Source organism: Netta rufina (genome assembly GCF_964035555.1).
Source record: "Netta rufina genome assembly, chromosome: 17".
NCBI lineage: Eukaryota > Metazoa > Chordata > Aves > Anseriformes > Anatidae > Netta > Netta rufina.
Window position 1 is genome coordinate 2,518,712 of NC_140141.1, and position 20,904 is coordinate 2,539,615.

Below are 20,904 nucleotides of genomic sequence, written 5' to 3' on the forward strand. Positions count from 1 at the left end.
ACCTCTATAGCATAGCCCAAGTCAGCAAAAACTTCCTGAATAGGAGAGACACTAAATGGAAAAGATTCATAGATTTTACCGTGACTTAATGTTTTGCAGGTCCTTATTGGACTCATATTCTCTTCACTTGGAAATCAAGAGAAGGACTGAAAGTCTATGTCAATGGAACTCTAAACACATCTGATCCAGAAGGGAAAGTTTTCTATGATTATGGAGACCCCAAGGCAAATCTGCTGACTGGGACAGAGGGGGATCAAACTAAGCGCTATGTGAATGGGGCATTTGATGAATTCATTATATGGGAAAGGGCACTCACCCCCAATGAAATTGAACAGTATTTTACAGCTGCTATTGGTGAGTATATCCACTGTTGTTGTCAAAGGCTCTCTTTTGCAAAAGTTGACTTAAAAATATTTAGTGTGTAGGATTTGTATTCTTTTTTCATTTTTCAGCCATTGAAAGTAGTTTGTAGAACCAGAAAAATTCAGATATTAAAGTGATTGAAACATTCAGCTGTCTTTGAATATGCAGTCTTCTCATCTGGGCTTCTAGCTCCTTTAAAATGTATGTATATAAATAAAATAAAATTACTGAAACCAGAAGTATACAGTCATTGTTAGGTCCCCTAAGATCAAGTGAAGAAGAGCAATAATTAGACTCGAGTCAGAACAGTATTAAGAAATATCAACCATAGTTTTCTAGTACTCTGGTCATTGTATAACTTTAGAGGCAAGTCACTTAGTGATTCCAGCAGATGTGGATAACAATGCTTATCCCGCGAGTTCCTGAAACAATAAAGATTTAGTAACTAAGTTGTATTTGTGAACTGAAAAGAAAGATATCAGTTGAAGCATAATACATGCAGCAGAAAATCAGTATTTGAACAAAGATTTAGAAGACAGTGGCCAGTAATCTGTCAGGCATGATCTTTATTATAAACTTTTCAGTACAAAAAAGGCTGTTGCTATTAAGTGTTTGTGTGTGAGTAACTATTAGAAAACATCTATCTGAGTAATAAAACTATGGGCCATCTGTAACATTTGGCTTCAGTGGCAGTTTCCCTGCTTTCACTTATTCTTACTGGGTTACTGAGAGCTAAAGCAGTTACACCCATCACTCTTGTGCTTTTAAGCACATGGGAAACATTTTCACAATGAAAACTCTGAATAACACTACTGATGCAAACCTGGAAATAAGAATGCATGCATTTGTAACACCCAGGTTTGATTATAGCGATCAAATTAAATACAAAATGTATTAGGAAAATATAGAGTAGTTTAAGTAGAATTGAAACCACTGAAAAGGAAGCCCTTCATTTAATATGTAATGAAGCAGCCTATTTGCTTTGCAACACAAATGATAGAAATCGAGTTTTTTGTTTTACAATGTGGTTCTTATGAATGTCTTCAAACATTCTGAGAGAATTTATCTGATATGGAAAGTATAAATTTTTTATTCCACGTTGAAAATCCTACCCACACTCAAAAATAATTAAGGCATCACAGAAAGGTCTTTCCAGGAACGCAAATGCTGTTCTGGATGTAAGTTTCCATTCCTCTATATTTCACTTTGGAAAAGGGCAGTTCAGTCGTACTGAATATAGTTCAGAATATATAGTTGCTTTTGTTAATGCTAATAACTAAACTTTCTAAGACTGCAGTAGCAGTTTGACCCTTTGATTCTCCTGAAGTCTAAATTTTTGGAACGCAGTGCAGAATTTTATAGTACTCTTCATCTCCATTCTTGTTGATTTTTGGAAAGCTACATAGCAGACTACCTGATTTCTGCATTGAAATGTTCTTGATGTTCTGTGAGTTTACCACAATTTTTATTTTTATTTTTAAACCTTGATTCAAAGGTGTTGGTTCAGGGTCATGAGGAACTGCGGGTTTTCTTACATCTAAATTGATGAGCTTGATGAGCTTTTCTTTTTTTTTTTTTTTTTCTTTTCTTTTTTTTTTTTTTTGTACTTGTACTGGGTCTGGCTGGAATGTTAACTTTCCCGGCAGCAGCCCATACAGTGCTGTACTCTGTACTTGTAGCTGGAACAGCAGTGTTATCACACCAGTGTTGTGTCTACTGCTGAGCAGCAGTGGCACAGCATTGGGCCTTTCTCTAAACCTCCTAGGGGGTGGGCAAAAAGTGAGGAGAGAAACATCACTAGGGCAGCTGACCTAAACCAATCAAAGGGATATTCCATACCATGTGGTGTCACACTCAGCAATAAAAGGTGGAAACAGGAAGAAGAGGGGAGGGGTGGGCTCTCGTTGAGAAGACGTCGGTCCTCCTCTCGAACACCGGCTGCGTGCGTTGAGGCCTTGCTTCAAGGATGTGGTCAATCATCGCTCATTTGTGGGAAGTAGAGAGTAATTTCTTTCCTCTGCACTTCCATATAGCTTTCATTTATTTTGTTTGTTTGTTTGTTTTCCTCCCTTTTTCCCCTTTTCCCTTTTACTTCCCCTTAGTTAAATTGTTTAGTTCATGGTAGTCTTTGTTTAATTATTATAATTATTTCCCTTTAATTAAATTGTCCTTATCTCAACCCGTGAGTTGTTCTTTGCTTTACTTCTCCCCCTCCTCATCTAAAGGAGGGGGAGTGAGAGAGCGGTTGTGGGGTTTAGCTGCCCAGCACGGTAAAACCACCACAGTACTCTAAAAGCACTTTGAGTTTCCACTCAAAGCAGTAGACTGATTAGATTTTTTTTGGTTTAATTTCCAATTTTAAATAACTGAAGCTAGGGCATTCTCAGAGGAAGTAATGGATATTACAATACTAACCAACACAATAAACCAAACCTTGGTATCTATTGACCTTGTAAAACTTAAAGCAGGGATGAAGCTGAGCTAACGTGGTCTAACATAAGAAACTTAATAGGATAGCCTGTTCCTTAACAGAATGAATAATCATTTTACATGTGGATTAATGAAAATAATGTGTCCAATATATGCCACTGCTGTTTGATTGTGCTGAAATACCATACTCCTGGGCAAACATAAATTCTTAGGAAGATGCAGATTAGAAGAAAATTTTATTTCTCTATCACAAATGATCAATACATCCCCTTGCACAGAAAGGAATCAATGTTTTTAAAATGGAGTAGCTGGAAACCATCCCCAAATGAGTTTATTCTTTCTGTCTCAACAAATCATTTATGACATGCTTATATGGTAATTTTCAGTGGGTATAATGCTAAGGGGTGCTAAGGGAATATTCATCAGTTAAGCCCATCTGATTAACAGCAACCTTGCTGGGGCTTCAAATTAACTTAAAAACACCTAATAGAGACATTATCCACAATATTCTCCTACTGCTACTGAAGGCTGTTTTGACTCCTTGACCCTTGTTACTTTTTTTTCTTTTATTTGACTGATACCCCCGTTTTCATGAATGTGATGGATATTTGGCTTTCAGTTTTTCTCACAGATTTTTTTTTTAAATTTATTTATTATTTTTAGGAATAGTCTTTCTGAACTTGTCTGTATGTGCATGATTTTATTTGACACTCAAGCACTTTATATTCAAGACGTAAATAATTATTTAAACAAATTAGCATCTATCTGGGCACCATACTTGACACTTGAGTCTCATTTTTTTCTGATGTCTGAGTCTTCCTAGTCCCTTTTCTAAAGAATTTATCGTATATACATAATACAGCAATAATACAGCAAGGAGATATATGAACTTGTCAGAAGTGCCTACGGATTATTATTTAGTTCTGATAAGACATAGCAATTTTTTTTTTTCCCTAAATACTTTGCCTTGGAAGATGGATGACAATGTTTTAATCTTGCAGTTGTCTTAGTTGTCTTTTTATTTTTTATTTTTTTTTTTTATTGAGATAAAACACTTAAAACTTCCTGTTTGCAGAGAAAGGTTTAATTTTAAGTGTTTAAGAATTAAACTAAATTACAAGGCTTATCTGTATAAAGATGTGGATATAAAATTGATGAGAGAAACGGTACCTGAAATTGTTTAAACAAGACTATGTAGCTCTAGTACTGTAAATAAGTAAACTGCACAGAACAGCAAATATAATGCTTTAAGTTAGAACTGCTTGGAACTGCAGTGGGAATGTATATACATACATACATACACACAGACATTTTGAACTCATTTCTGTATGTATTTTTCCTAGGTGTGCAAGTTTTGCTTTCTTCAACACTTCCATGGTCCATGATGACAACTACTGCAAAACCTTTGGTAGGACAGTCCACATAACTCTTTTCTATAGCATTAGAATTTGTTACATATTACAGAATTACATATCCTCTCCATTTTACAATTTTCATTAATGGCACTTATTTTAGTACTTCAGTACTAAAAAGCATTGTTAGCATTTGCAGCTACTATTGGAAGATACTGGATATTGGAGAACTGTCCTTAAGTGTAGGACAGATATTGGGAATTCACTGTTAAATAAAAATAATTTCTGTACTAAAAAAAAAAAAAAAAAAGGTAGAAACAAGTATTTCAGTGAGCTCTGAAGAAACAGGAAATTCAAAAAAGTTTAGATAACTTTTCTTATTTCCTCTGAAAATTAGAAGAAATTGCCCACCACAATAACAAAGCTAGTTTTCATTTACTTACAATGCACTTAATGCACTTAAGAAAAAGATTTAAACAAAAATTATTTTTCATATGCAGTCTCTATACAATTAGCTGTAGTCAGCCTACATGCAATTAGCTGTTCCAGGGTATTTTTATTTTCTTGCTATCTGGAGTGTCAAAGTTCTATTAGTTTTCTTCTTGTTCACAGAAACCATTTCAGATAGGACCTGAGTTGCTACTGAAAAAATTAAGTTGTGCATGTATATTCTGACTCTCCTGTCTATCCGTTCTTGTGCTTTCCTTTTTCCTTTAGTGTACGTAGCCTCCTGTGTATAATCACAGCAGTTCACTATGCCTCAGACTACAGGAAAACAAACAAAAAGCAGCAATACAGAAACAGTAAAGAAAAACCCTTCACACCCAGTGATACTGGGCTCTATGTAATGGGTTGGGAAGTAAACTGTTCTGTTTAGAGGCTTTATGGCAGAGAAATGCTTACAATCTTAAATGCTTAAGAAATGCTTAAGTCTTGAGGTTGCACTGCCCGGAAATGCTAGTGATTACAGGAGAACTAAAAACTGTCCTTTAGACCCCTTTTGGGCAAACACCATAACTAATGTCTGCTGTTTGGAATAAGTTCTGATGGTTTTATCTCTCTCCCTCAGCTGTCTACAAATGCCTATCATCCCATCATAACTAATCTGACCAAGGAGAGAGGGAACTTCCAGTCCCCCAACACCATGCTGGACTACCTGGAAAATGTATCGTTCAGCTTGCCCAACAAATCCTTGTCAGAAAATACTGCTCTAAGCCTGACAGAGGTAAACTTCTTTTAAATCTGTGTGCAGAGCCAGATAACACTGAAATTTCTCCAGGAACTAGAATATTGAATGCAACTTTGAAAGTTTTTGCTGATTGCAGAAAATACATATGAAAAAAGCAGTGGCTACTTAGGGAGTAAATAGCAAAGCAAACAGCAAGCTTCAACCAAAGAAAAGGTTCAAAGGTTGCTAAAACAAATTAGTTCTTGGGAACCTTACATAATACTTACTTCTTATAAATATTTGTAACTATGACTGCACATTAAAATTATTAATTAAGCAGAAAACATAGAAGGAGAAAATAATTTGATTTTTTTTTCAACAATATGTTTATTCAATTAATAATATATAAATCAGGGGGAAAAAAATAAATCAGCTTTTCTCTGCACAGCCCTAATGATTCAAAATGCAGCTGAGTATGACTGTTCCCTGTCAGGCACAAGGCATAAAGACACCATAATCCAAGCAGTGACAGCAGCAAAGTGGAGGCATGGTTGAACTAATGGCAAACCATCATAACTTTGATTCTGGTAGCACTCTAGATGTGGCTTCATCACAGTCTGGTGCAGGGTAACCACCCAAGTGTATGCTTACAATTTAATATTTCAGATCCATACTTGTACTGTAAGGTTAAAATGTTATCAGTTACTTCTGTCTGCCCAACTTTTATTTTTTCTTTAAAAGCTTTTATTTTTCCTGTAGTAAGCAAGCAGAGGGTAATTTGTGCCTGTCCTCCTTTTGTAAAGTCATGCATCATTCTTGCTGGACTCTGAAATAGCAGGGCAGAGGCACATGTCCTTCTCTGCCAGTTCTGCACTGGAGGTGGAAAGCTATGGGAGAAGGCCTCTTTATGGTATAGGTATCTTCAGCCTTTTGTTGGTTAATGGCTTTATTTTGCACCAGGGATCCAATCACAGCCAGGACTTCTGTGTAGTCATATCACAAATCTGAAAACTGGTTCATGGCAAGATAAGGTCTAAAGCTTAATTCAGTAATTTTTTATTTGTTGAGGCTAATACCACCCCACCACCCCTCCTTTCTCTCCCCACCACCAACAAAAAAGAACAAGAAAAAAAAAGGAAGAAAAGAAAAAGCGTTTTCTGCAGTCTGAACTGCAGACAAGGGGGTCACTTTCTGACAACATAAAGTTGGCCTTCTGTAAAACGATGGACAGCTAATTCCCTGTTTTCAGCAAGCTAGAAAGCTATTATTACAGTAATCAGCTCTGGCCTCACCAGTGATTGTTTCTTCAAGCCCATTGGTAATACTAGGGTGACAAGGATTATTTATTCTGACAAAAAATATAAATAAATGCTTCTGAAAAATACAGGGGTAGCATTTGCTAGTTTGTGCTAAAGGCTTAGCATCTGCAAACTGTAAAGCTTGGATTTTGTGGATCACATTTTAATATGGAGCAAAAACCATTCTTAAAAGCTCTAATACATTGTTTCCTTTGTTTCGCTGAAAATTTTATGTGGGCTCTAATTTGAAAATGGAACATCATCCTGTCATATATTGTACCTGTTTCCCACATCATTTCAGTTGCCATTTGGTTGTTCATTCATGCTATCTGCTGCTTTGTGTGCCATGAAAATGATGTGCAGACAGAAAAACGGGACATGATTATCTTCAGCAAAGCTATTTTGGGAAATAAACACAAGAGTCCTGATCACACATACAGCCTCTGTCACTTGTCTGATTGATGGTTAGGCCTTGTATTGTCTGCAGCTAATTCCCTGAAAGACAAGCGCGGAGCACACATGCTATTTTCTGTACAGTTATCTCTCTACTGGTTGTCACATGCCTCATAGCACAAGAAAATTTGATTTAAGTGATATGCAATAAACTGTCTGATTACTGACACTCTTATAATGTGTTACTTCTGACAAATCTTACTTAGCATTCTGGTATAATTCTGCTCTGCCCAGCAGTTCCAGTCCTCCTGCTTTCCCTCCTTTTCCAGTGCCTGCTTTTTTGCGGTAATTTTGGAGTGATGATGCGGCCTGGAAAGAGATACTTCCTGATAGGTTTTAAGATGTTTGAATAGAGCAGAGATGTTTAAGCAGGAATGTGGATTATTTTTATTTATTTATTTATTTTTATTTTTCATTTTCGATGTCGTCTTTCTCCTATTTGTCAGCAAGACTCTTTAGGGCAGAGACTGTATTGTGCTGGGCATGAAAAACAGTGCCCACCATGACCAATCTTAACCTCAAAAATAACCTCTTTGTGCAAAAGTTAAGCACATAATAAAACAGAACAGGTGATGGGGCCTAGATTTATATACAGTGCTTTTTAAATATCTAATCTTAGATGAAGAGGTAGCAATGTCATATGAGTTTAGATAAACTAGGAGAATAAATTCTCTTTCCTCTAAGATGTAGTGTTGTCACGGCAGCTATAGTGTAACGATTGAACTTCGGGAGTTTCACAGTGGTGTTACTTTCAATAAATAAGCTATTAAATTAAAATATCACCATTCAAAACATGATGAGAACATTTGCAGTAGGGGGTGACTCATTGACTTGAATGAAAATGGATTTGTTGTCTTAAAATGAACCTATGGAAATCCTAGCAGGGATGTGCTTTGCATGCCTACAAGATGTAACTGAAGAAAAACAAAGCTATATTTGATTATTTAATCTTTTTAGGCATTTTTAAAAGCCATTGAAGACTTTCTGCTGTTGCCCAACTGGCTCGAAATACCTGAGGTAAGACAAATGGGCTTGATTTGTAGGTTAATTCAGGTGCATGACTTCACGTAGACAGTAATGAAATTGGTTACCTCTATTATTCTTGCTGCTACAGCTGGCAGTATGACTTATTTGCTTGTATGTCATTTTCATATTTGAAGTAAAGATCCACAGACAAAACAAATATGTTGTTTTCTTTTATAATGTATTTTTCAGGGCTAAAGTAGGGGAGCTGTGTCTGCTCCTGCTTCCACATACTTCAGAATGAATAAAATAACCTAAAACTGCATTTATTAAATAACGGATATTGTCAATAGTTGGTATTTAATTTCTGACCTAAATATAGGCTTTTTAGCACTGAACTTTCATAATTGTGTATTTTTTTTTTTTGTAGGTGGACTGTCTTCAATATACATGAAATATGTAGTGGTGCTTACCTAGATTAGAGAGTAAAACTTTGAAAGAGGTTACAACTGATATAGGGAAAAGCAACTTGTATTAATGATCTTTTTCTTCTAGTCACCTGCCCAACTTTGAGTGTGAAAAACTACTTGCATGAGGAATCCAGGAATTTTCTGAGAATTTTATTTGAATCTCAATTTTAATAGACAAAATCTTTTGAAACAAGAGAAGGGGACAGGCTACTAATATAAATTGGAGTCTTACCGAATCCTAAAAATGTTAAGACATAGATGTCTAATGGATTTAAGTTCTTAGCCTAAAATTCTTGGTTATCTCTTGTATGAGTAGATCTCAAATCAAATAGGTTTCTTCATTGAAACATACATTCACTCTGATGGTTTATGCATCAAGTTTTAGTGTTGAGGATTGTTTTTCAGGGGACATATAAACACTTTAAACACAGCTTTATATTAGGGAATGTTTCTAGAAAGATGAAAGAAAGTTGTGGATATAAATGTATGTAAGATTATGTTTCAATGAGTGTCTGATACAAGTTTTTATATATCGCCAAAATAATCTGTTCAGTTCTTGACATCGTTTTGCTCAGTCCTGAATATAATTGACTGCCAAATGCTGAAGGGAGCAGAGAGTTCTTTGGAGACACTATAAAACATAGTATTTTATAAGATCAGGCTCTGATGGCATCATTTTATGTAAGATTTAATCCCCTATATGTGGAAAAGGTTATGGAGAAGTCAGATTTGACTTTGGGCAGTCAAACAATGAGTCACACGGGAATTTAACATTGGCACCTTGGCATTTTGTGCTATGAAACACAGTTTCTTCTGTTGTAGAGCCTTCTCTTTCTTCTTCCCTCAGACTGCTCACATATTTGGAAGTTTAATTCAAACTATTGACAGTGTGATGGTGCATATGACACGCAATCTGGAAGAGAACACATTACCTCTAACTGTTGAGGGCACATCATCTGTGGCAGGTAGGATTTAGCAGAAATGTTCTACCTTTCTCTCTGTACTATCTGTGTGTGTTGTAAACACTTCTGTACGTGCAGCCCCTTCTTTGCTAATGTGAAAGAAGAAATCAAAACAATTTTTTTATTTTGAATAAAAAACATGTCAGTTGCAGAAAGTCCGGATGTAATCAGCTCTGACTGTACTTGAACTTTCTTGAGGTTATTTGAGGAAGGGGTTATCATATGAATTCTGTTAAATTAATCCAAGAAAACTATATTAAAGGCATAGTAGAGCAAAGACTATACTAGTAGACTATTAAAGTTGTGCCTAGAGCTCTTACACAGTGCTTCAAACTTTCAGATGTATGAATACTACAAAACTTTAATTTGGGAATAAGGGACTGCAAATGATAGGTCTAGTTTAAACCTTTTAGGATATATATATATACGTGTATATATATATATTTGTTTTCTGTTACTACTGTTTAGATCCTAGCACTCTAATTTCATCTGTTTCAGGATGCTACAGGTAGTGAAGGTAATTGAACTGTTCTGCTCTGCTTCATTGAGACCTGAGCAAGGGGTCAAATAACTTGAGCAGTCACCAGTACCATTAATCACTGAATGCATGCTTCCTAAGCTCCCTTGGACACTGGCATTCTCCAACATTGCACTGGAGGTCTGAAATAATGCCTTGAAATGTCAGTGGCAAAGGAAGAGTGTGTTTTTCTTGTCCTGTCAAGCTCAGTATTTGAGCATGGTTGAAGTGATCCATGGTATACTAACACTGTGTACAGCCTTTCCCTTCATAAAGAAGTTGGGTAGAAAAGGCAGTTTTGTACTCAGGGAATTTATTCTATTTTTTTACAAACAACTGGAGTTTTAAAGTCAAGACTTGTAATAGCTATTGGAAAAGCACAGTTACATAGTCATGTAAGTTGTAAACGTTATTGATTTTATCATATTTTTGTTTGGGTTATCACACAGATTACACCTTGGTTAAAATGCATCCTCAGACTCTGAATTTGTCCCGTTATCGCTTTCCATCTCGAGGACAGAGTTATATTTCCATTCCCAGTGAAGCTTTTCAAGAAAAAGGTAAGGAAAAATTTAAAGGAAGGAGCAGAATAATGTAAGCAGGACATTGAAAAATAGTTTTTCTTGAAAACAGTTTTTGGTTTGTCTTACTTTTCTAAATAGTGGATTTGATTGCTGTTGATCATACTGGCTCTAAAGCAGCAGCAATTCTTCTGTCATATTAATGAATGATTAGTGTGGTAGAGTTTTTCATATTACTTAAATATTACTTTGTATTACTTTAATTCAACTTGAATAATGCACCTAGACCACAGAGACTGCAGACATTTAATGCTGGCATCTTTTAACATTGGAGAAGCCATCATTAAATAATTATATCTAGTGATCCAAACTGGTAATTTCAAAGAAATTCTGTGGTATCAGATCAGGTATTGCTTCTATCTCCACAAAAAATCAGCCTTAAAATGTTTTATAAATTTAAACTTTAAAATGATAGGTTTAAGCAACGGTATCCAAACCTAAGCTAAAATTTTCTCTTATCTCAAAAATCAGAAAAAATCTGAAGCTTTAGGCAAGATTTTAAAATCTCAAAGTCAATTATTTTAGATTCTTAAAAGATTGAAGGAACCTGTTTTTAAAGATATCTACCTGGATTCTCAGGTCTTTGAAAATAAGGGCTAAATCACATAAACTACAATCCACAGAATTCACACACCCAGAGACCTTTCCTCAGTCACTTCTGTTGAAGAAAATTCAACAGAACTTGCTGCAGATAAAAGCTGCAGATAGCCTGCAGTTGGAAATACTCCAATAATTACTGAACTATCTACCTGCTTTGTGATGACAGCTTTGTTTCTTTGCACTGGCTCTAGTTGGAGACTTCACTGGAAATGCTCTGAAGCTTGAATAACTATAATTGCAAACCACTATGTAATGCTAAAAATAGCATGTGAGAACTTTTTTCTTTTCCTTAAAAAGCTTCTTACCATGTTTATTTTATTTTCTTCGGCACATTATCATGGCTGCTATCCCAAAATGATCCAGACTCTTAGCTGGAAAAAGGGTTAAATCTCTAAAACTTACTTCTGAACAAGTTTGACCTTCAGACAACACTGCAACACTGTCCAAATGAACTAACCTAAACATTCATTATTCCACTTTGTAAATACTTGGAACCCAGCAAAAGACAGACATCTGTGTGGCTGACACTTATAAAATACACATCTGTCTCTTCACTTAGATGCTAGAGAACCCATAAATACTTGGAATTAAGACAACAAGCAGGCAGCTGAAGTGGAAACTGGTTGCCTGTGTTTCAGTTTTGTAAATTGCCAGCCAATATAGGTAGTGGTTAAGTAACCATGAGATTACTGTAGCTTCGAGATATTGACTCTGGTATGTCATGCAGCCATTTCTAATGACATGTGGGAGCTTTATAAATGATGACTGATTACTTTAACAACTTATTCATTCTGGAAGTACAGTTGCATAGGGCAGGCATCCTTCTATTTTGATGTCTCCTGTGCTGTACTGCAAGTTGTTCATACTTTTTCATTTATTTAAAATAATAATCAGAATTCAGCTAAAGCAAAGATGTTGAAATTTACAGAAGTCAAGGCTCTTAACTGACACAGAATTTCAGGTCTAGGAGAGAAGTGTCTCTTGCTTACAATAATTGCTCTAAGGAATAACCCCGGTTTCTTTTCACAGCTTGGATTACCATTGTCGGCCTGTTTTACCATAACATGCACTATTTCTTTCATAATATCAACCCTATGGATACCAAGTAAGTATCTCAGATCTCCCATGCTGTAACAACTTGTTTATTACATTAGTAATATGCCTTTATAGCAGTCATGTCATTATCAACTGTAAATAAATTATGAACCATAATTCTTATTCTGCAATATTGAAGAGGCGTAGTCATTAACTAGAGAGAGATTAAACCTTGTGTTAGATGTTTTGTTTTATGATGTAAAATAGATTCTCATGGTGACATGGTTGTCTTTCCTTGTCTTCTTTTTCCTTTCATCAGATCTGGTATTAGAATTTCATAACTTTAATCTGTCTTATAAAAGGCAAATTACATCTTTTCTCCTGACAAATGTAAAGTTTGCACTTAGATGAAACAAGAAAACATAACATCCCTCTGTAGGTAAAATCTGAACTTGTAAGATAATTTTACGACAGGAGACCAGGCAATGCTTAAAAGACCTTTTGTTTTATATGTGGCACCAATGAAATCGTTCCAGATAAGATAAAGTAAATGGAGACCTACATACCTCTTAGCTGGACAGTTCCCCGGGAATTTAGAACTGCCATTTGTGTAAATCGTTACACTTTCCTTTTAAACTAGTAAGACTTCATGTTTTTATCTGATCTACACTAAAATATGTAGATTAAGTTAAATTGTCTCAGTCTTTTCTGTTATGTGGCTTTTCATCATGTTACGTCTGACAGCAGAAGGCAAGATGCAGCATCTCAGCTGTCATGTACTTCAGGGATTACCTTCCTTTCTTTACACACAGCTCCACAGAAGGTCATGAAAAATCATTTGTGAACTTCAGGGAATTCTTGGTTTATGACCAGATTGATCACACTGAGATAATGGCACAACTGTTACTAAATAGCATTTTAAAATTAAATTGCAAGTTGATCTGTTGTTTTCTCTGCTCTCTCTCAAAAAAAAGGGCACTTAGCAGGTGGCTGTAAAGGAACTATGTCATTACTGCACAATATTTCTTGCTGACATGAAGAAACAGGCAATAATTCATGACAGATTAGGTTTTTCATTGGGAGGCTCAGAGTGCAATTTATTAAGATGATTAGCTATACTCTCAACCCCTTAGAGATGGAAAATTAATACGGTCTTGATTTAGGTCAAAGTTTAGCAAAGATGAACACAACATGAGTAAAGACCCTACATGTCAAAACTTCTCATTCTAATGCATCATCATGGAGTCTAAAGCTGCTGAGGTTCTGTTATAAGGAAATAGTTACGTCATCTTTGTGCATGGTCTGTGAATTCTATGGAATAGGATGACCTGGAGACCTATACAAGTTTAACTGAATCACATGTATTTTTAACACACATTTCCAAGAATAAAGGCTCTGTACCTGCTGCAATGTTAAAGAAAAACACAAAGTTACTGAAGAAGAAACGGCTGTATTCCTATAATTACTTGAACTGTTTGCAGTTTATATTGCACTACAGAGTCATGTCTATGACATTCTAAATGCAGATCTGCCCCAAAAGTGTTCTAAAAACCAACAATGCAGGGACAATGCTTAGTACTTTGTGGAATCAAACCCCAGGTATCCAAATAATGTTTTAAAAATAAGTATCAAGTTCCCTCCTGCTTGATTTTTTTTTTCTTTGTACTGTCCTATTATATCTTCCTTGCTTACATTTTACTAGAATAAAAACGCTTTTTCAGAGTAATTTGTTTATTTATTTTGAAGATTTTCTTTTAGCTTCTGTCTAGCACTGAGGTACTTGAACACCTGTAACACCTGTAACTTTGAACACCTGTTGTATGTGGTGGTGGTTTTATTTTATTTTATTTTTTGTTCGTTTGTTTTTTGTTTGTTTGTTTGTTTGTTTTCTCCTTTCCTCTCTAGCATGTGGGGGTAAAAATGAAACAAAGTTCTTGGAACTTTTTTGCTGTAGAGCCAGATGACTTCTATTTTCAGACTATAAAAACAGCAGTTTCTCAGAGGGAACTCAGTTTTGATTCATTATAAAGGAAAGAAATTAAAAAAGAAAAAAGAAACAATAGGTTTTGAGTCCTGTTCTGCTTCCATGTATATACATTTTGTGTAACTCTGTAGTAATCCCAGTGGAAGTAATCAGATGAGAGACCAGATGCCATCTAACAACCAGGACCAGGACTGTGCTACAACAAAGAAAAGCTGGCACGTGCAAACATAAAACGCAGAAGTTTCATGTTTGTGCTGAAGTTTTTTGTACATGTTTCAAAATTCAGTTAGTCTAACATTAAAATGGCAAGTAACAGGAGAGGAAAAATGTCCATCCTGTTCATCTGTAAAAGAAAAATCTCAAAATGTTGGATAGTGGTCTTAACATTTCACATTCTTCTATAAACAAACGTTTCATATCAGAGTAGCAAATGCAATTCACATTCTGGTTCCTGGGAGCAGGATACTGATACTGATGCCTGATACTAATGTTTTTGCTGGTCAGAGGTAAAGACTGGTGCTTGGGGTTGTAGTAAATGAGTTCTGCTTTACTTGGTCTTGCTGAGGAACTGAATGAAGTTATTTTAATATCTTACAACATGACCCCCACCTCTACTCTCCCTCCCCCAAGGAAAACAAGACAGCACTGCTAACAGGTAGCAGATGTAAGATTTTTTTTTTTTTTCCAGTGGTGTGCTGTGTTTAGGTACCCACGCTGATGGTTAATTCACCACGGCTGTCATTTCTCATAGTAAAAAACATTCATTCACTACCAAAGTGATGGATGACAGAAAATGTTTTACACCTGCAGTTTTTTTACAGATAGTGTAAAAAATTTTACTCTACAGCCAAATAGATTTCATTTATTCCTAAATGTGCAAAATGCCAAAGTCATAAGTTTTAGCTGAAAGCAGAAATAAATGTCCTTATTATGTACTGCAAAAATAATTTAGCCTAGAAAAAATATCACAGAGACTAATCAGACGTTTAGTCAGGTTTCCTTCTGTTCGTATCATGACCTGAGTTATGCTCTAACAAACTTTATAACTGGACAGAAACAATCCTTCAAAGGACTTTAAACTTTAAAGGACTTCTAAATATATGCGTGACATACATGTATATATGCATTGCATGCAACGCGAGCATCTTACTAATACGCATGTTTATTTAGATTGTCTGAATACCTAGGCACTTTTTCTCTTTGCTTGAAGGCTTCTTTCCTTAGTTAGGTTTATTTTTAGACCCCTTACTACATAGGATTCTCTCTAATCATCCAAGGCACTTCTCAGCAAGGCTTGTTAACCTTTGCAAGAAAGGAACAGAATGAAGGAATTTTTATGATATTAAGTCTCTTAATAGCTAAAGCTGTGGCCTATAATATGTAGCTGTTTCTTCTAGTCATGTAATAGGATCTTCTGGGGCTGGATCTTACTCAGAAATTCATTGAACTGAATGGAAAAAGGATGTGCTGTGTTCCCTTTGTTGTGGCTATAGGGGTGAGTTCTTGGAGGCAGCTCTGAGAATAAACTTTGTCTTACACTGCTCACAAAGGCCTTTGCTTTAGACAATTTGTTAGGAAACTGGGAGCTGTGATAACTTACCACTGTGAAATTATTCTAACAGGTACATCAGGCAGGAACAACATTTCTCAGGCCAGGTTGAAAGAGGCCAATACTGGCATGAACTAAAAAATGTTTTTTCTACTTCCTTAATATATTTTTCTTTCCAAGGATTGCTGAAGCTGCTGCCTACAAAGGCTATATGATCTCAGCAACCAGCTATCTCATCTCCATCAAAGTAGATCCTCCGCCCAAGCTGTCCCACAATCTGTCAGGATCTCCTCTTATTACCATCCAGCTCACACACAAATTGGTAAGTAAAACAAACTCTCCGTTTAGTACTATCCTTAGGGCTGTTCAAAACTTCAATGTTTGTAATGGCTTCTTTGTATTTTTCTTGCAACTTTTGTGGGAGTTTTAGTAGCAACTCGGATGACAGCCACAAATCTGATGGGCAGAGTATCTCCTGGGATAAGAAGGAAGCAGATTCAGCTCTGTTCTAGCATGACCTGTCTGTTCTAGACAACAGAGCAGAAATCTGTTCTGAATCTGACAATCCTGGAGACAAATTTAATTCAAATTGATCGAATTCAGTAGAGCATTCAAATTTCACTAAATTAATATATTCCAGCAAGAAAATGGAAAAATAGACAGTCTTCTTAGCTCTCAGAGAAAAAGGAACCTCTTTTTGTCTTGTTGGTGTCAGTGAAGAACTAGTTTAAACTCTGCAGTGGTGGCAGAGGAATGCAGCATCTATCACCTACTCAACAGAGTGTTGAATGGAAAGGGAAAATGGAGATTTCTATTCTTAGACGTTTTTTAGAAAACATATGTTAGATATTCTACAACATTATCTTTCAAACACTGTATTCAAGCCAGTTTTTCTTTCTGTTTGTTGGGCTTATGGTAAGGATGGAGGAGACAGTGGAAAACAAATATATGAGGAAAAACCTTAAGGCATAGAAATGAAAAGTGTTGTTGGACTGTTTTCAAGCTAAGGACTCTTCTGAATGTACCTAGTGGTCTCTTAAAGGCAGGAACTTGTAAGTGAAGTCTCTGGTTGTAGATAATTTATAAAATGCACTTTCCTTTATTTATTCTAGTACCTCCTCATGCTTTTGGTATGATGATTTACTAGCAGGCTATTAAACAAAACTGTGTTTTTTCTTTATGCCTGTTGCATTTCGCTATGAAGATCACTGGAATGCTGGTATACCCATAGAAATGACACATTTGTTATCATAGCACACTTCATAGTAGTATTTTTAAACCCTTAATTCTTTTCCTTTTTGAAAAAGGAAAAAGAAAGAGCAGTTCATTTGCCTCCATAGATTTTTGTCTTGGCATCCAAAGATAATCCTTTATTACAGGTTGAGAGTAAACATGAAGAACAAAAAATCATTTGGTTTTGGTGGGGTTTAATTTAGAGTAAATTTGAACACTAAGTATATACTAAGTATAGCACAGGCTGGGGAAAAAAGAAGAGATTGTAGGGTCATTACTCCATAGTCACACCTGGCATTTTATGCTCCAAAATCCTGCAAAATAACAGGAACAGATTTAATTCTTTCGCCTCTAGCCGAATTTGTTATGCATTCTGTAGTATAGGCTGCTTTACCTGCTATTGCTCTTGTTTTTGTTTTTGTTTTTTTTTTTCTATAATCATAGAGCATTTTTTTAGATAATAAATGATAGTATATTGTTATTAACCTCTATTTAGTGTTAAATTATATAACAATCTGCTGCTGTTTTTTGCATCTAATGAACCAGTACCATCCTACTACTTTAAGAGGTACAGTGAAGATTTACTCCAGAAGTTAAAACAAAAATTAATAATCTATTTTTATTTTTATTTTTTTTTTTGCCCTGAATCATTTGTGGACTAGAAGTAGAAACTGGCCCCTAAATTTCCTCTTCTCCATCGTTTTTAGATCAAAACTATGTATAAATACATTAGATCTTTTCTATGCTTATTCCAGAGCATAGTGCTAGTGTTATCTGATGGTGAAGCATTTTGTATATCTTCTAGCATGTTTGTTTTTTGTTTTTTTTTTCTTTTTTTTCTGGTGTACTTTTTTAGCCGTTGGTGTGAATTTTTGCCAAAAAAGCTATTAATCAGTGAGCAACAGAATCAACTCTCTGAGTATCTTGTATTCTAAATCACACTCTGTAATTATTGGTATCACAGATTACAATTTCTGTGAATAATATTTAGAAACAATGAAATGGATACAATTGCAATGAATATTTGTCTGTGGAGAAGATGAATAGTAAAGAATTACATGTAAAATGTGAGCAGATCTTCTGAAGTGATGTATTCATTGGAATTGAGAGGAAGGCTGCCTGCCTGTGACACCTATGGCTATGGGAATATAAGTTATCTCCATCTCTGACTTTTAATTAGCAAAAATGTTTGAAATTAAGAAATGAATGAATAGATTATACATTCTAATTATGCATAAGTAAGGTGGCAGTGGGCCAAATCTGTTCTTTTTCACTACTGTAGATTTTAAATAGCTTCAGCAAAGTCCGTGGAGTACTTCTAAACAATTTAATTAAGGCAATTTGTGAATTTATTTAGATAAACTATTTAAGCAAATTTAAGTAAATTTAAGTGAATTTACTTGAACGTATTGCAAAATAACTGAATGCCTCTGCAACCTTTCATACTATAGCAGCACAAGTCCCTTCTTTCACGGTGCTTCAGAGAGGACAGAAGAGGAGGACATGAGTAATTATTGCCATTAGGCCTGGGTGTTCAGGATTGCAGCTGGATTCCTACAGGACTGATAAATCCGGTAGAAATTCTTCCTACCAATAGAACTTTTAGAAAGCTTTCTAGTCAAGCTTCCTTTAGTGGAAAATGGTTTTCTGACCTAAAATAGAAATTCTCATGAATCAGGATGAATAATTCATAAAAATATTACTTGTATTTCTCTCATGAGATAAAGACTCCCTGTGGACAAGATGGGCATGTATATTGTACTTAGTGTTATTTTTTAAAATCATCTCTATTCAAACAGCAGTTTCATTTCTGTTGCACAATCCCTGAAGCTAGTTTTTCTGCTACTTTTTCTTGTATCTTATGAAAATAACATTAACAGCCTTAGTTGTTTTTTTTTTTTTTTTTTTTTTTTTAATAAGGAGACTTCATCAAGAATTTAAAATTAACTTCTTTGCATAAGAACATAAAGTGTTCTTATGATTTTCATTCTTTCTGTCATTCTGAGGAATTTCTTACTCATTCTTTCTATCCACAATGTCCACTTATACAAGAAAATAGCTAGGAGTGAAAAGCAATTCTCATTTTCCTTTTCTGTAGATATATGCAGCCTTTCCAGTGATATTTGCAGATCATTATGAGGGTCTTTTTGCTTGGGACTTTATACATATTATAGCATTACACTTGTAATATCTTATTTAGGAACACTTCAGAGAAAAACAGACATTCTTTCACTGGATTTTAAAAGTGCTGATGCTCTGCTCTTCAGCGCTCTTCAATTGGATGAATTATTTTCTCCAGCTAAATGGATGAAAGAAATCAACTGACTTTTTCAGTGTATGTGGGATGATGTCAAGATTGATGGTAGTTCAAAGTTGAAAAACCTTGACTTGTCTGAAAGTATTGTCATGAAGCACCAGTACATTTCGTAAAATAATTATCCTTAAAAAAAAAGAAGTAAAATATTGTTTCTGGCAAGAAGTCTTTCATAGCAGGAAGAACTAGAGAACAACTAATATTTCATTTGTATGATCCAAGAAATTACAGCACATTGTAGAAATTCAGAAGAGATGAATGTCAAGACTGAAAAGCATATGCAACATGATCTGGCAAGCATCAGAAGAGAAAATGGGAAAGAAAATGGTGTAAAACACCACCAGTATTTTGTGAAATCTATATGGTGATGTGGCATAGGTCTTGATCTTTGACCACACCGAAGTCACTTTTTGACAGTGTCTTGGAGACAAAGTATCTATAATTTTTTGTCTTCCCTGACAAGGCAGCTGATCATATTTCAGCATGTGGAAATACCGGCTTGGTGTAAGTCCAGTCATATTAGGTGCAGAGAGGGTAAAGGCCTGACTAAGATGGTGAGACAAAGTGGGAATATCCATACAGTAGATGAGGCACCACAGCACGCTGCTCACCACTTTGTTGAACCTATATTGTCTGGCACCACAGAGAAAATTGCTTTATGGCTAGAGGAAAACGTTTTGTACACTAAGTTTCAACCACTTTGTGGCTTCAGTAGTTTTCTGCAGAAGGGGAACTCGTGTTGCTGCAGTTTTCGATAATTATAGACACTTGACTTTCTCACCCTGTGTAAAAAGGAACTTGGATGAAAATGGGATTCAAATCAGGAATTCTTAACGGAGCTCTTTTTCTCCAAAATTTATTTAATGTAAATGCCATTGTAAAGATTTGGCTGTTTTTTTGTTTGTTTGTTGTTTGTTTGTTTTTTATTTGTTTTGTTTAGTTTTGTTTTGTTTTGTTTTGGGGGGGGAGGGTGGGTAAGAAAAAAAAAAAGCTTTACTAAGATACTACGAAGTTAGTACAAATTTAGCTTTGTTCCATCTAATTCTTTTGTCATGTGGTTCATTTTAACAAAAGAAGTGCTAGGGGAGCTGTCTGCCTCATCATGAAGTGTTAATCTTTCTTACCATTTTATTATACTGAATCATTCAAACAGCTGCTTCTCTCCCCATTTTTTTATTTTTTTTAACAAATCCTCTCATTCACGTTTTTGCTTCTGCTCTTTATTTTCTGCGAAGAATTCCTCCCATCAGAAGCCCACAGTGACCTGCTTCCTTGACGCCCCTTGCTAGAGTTCATCAATGAAAGTTCATCAGCTTTTCCTGTAAATCCTGTCTCATATTCTGACTTTCTTAAATCTCCAGAACCAGGAGTCATACAAGAACATCAACATTATTATTGTAGGTGCAGCATATATATCTGGGAAGTGCTCTCTTGGGGCACTTTGGAGATGGTAAAGTGTAGGGAAAGAAGACCTCTTCTTCTCTTGACTGCTCACATTATAAAATCATGCTGGAAGTCCTCATGGAGCTCAGGAAAGTGAGTTTCATAGTGAAAAATTTCCTTAACCTTTTATCTGAGCTTTTAATGAGGTAACGTGTCTGATTTGCCTCTAAATGTACCCTAACATGATCT

At 35.4% G+C, this 20,904-nt stretch overlaps 1 protein-coding gene across 1 annotated transcript in view; it reads left to right on the top strand.

The window, feature by feature from the left end:
* The window catches only part of ADGRD1 (adhesion G protein-coupled receptor D1), a 156,669-nt gene that overhangs the window by 18,577 nt on the left and 117,188 nt on the right, over positions 1-20,904 (top strand). The window contains exons 7-14 of the mRNA XM_084297053.1: positions 100-354; positions 4,137-4,201; positions 5,215-5,370; positions 8,022-8,081; positions 9,345-9,462; positions 10,426-10,536; positions 12,187-12,262; positions 15,906-16,047. Coding sequence (XP_084153179.1) covers positions 100-354; positions 4,137-4,201; positions 5,215-5,370; positions 8,022-8,081; positions 9,345-9,462; positions 10,426-10,536; positions 12,187-12,262; positions 15,906-16,047 — 983 coding nt within the window. The remainder of the gene's footprint in view (positions 1-99; positions 355-4,136; positions 4,202-5,214; positions 5,371-8,021; positions 8,082-9,344; positions 9,463-10,425; positions 10,537-12,186; positions 12,263-15,905; positions 16,048-20,904) is intronic.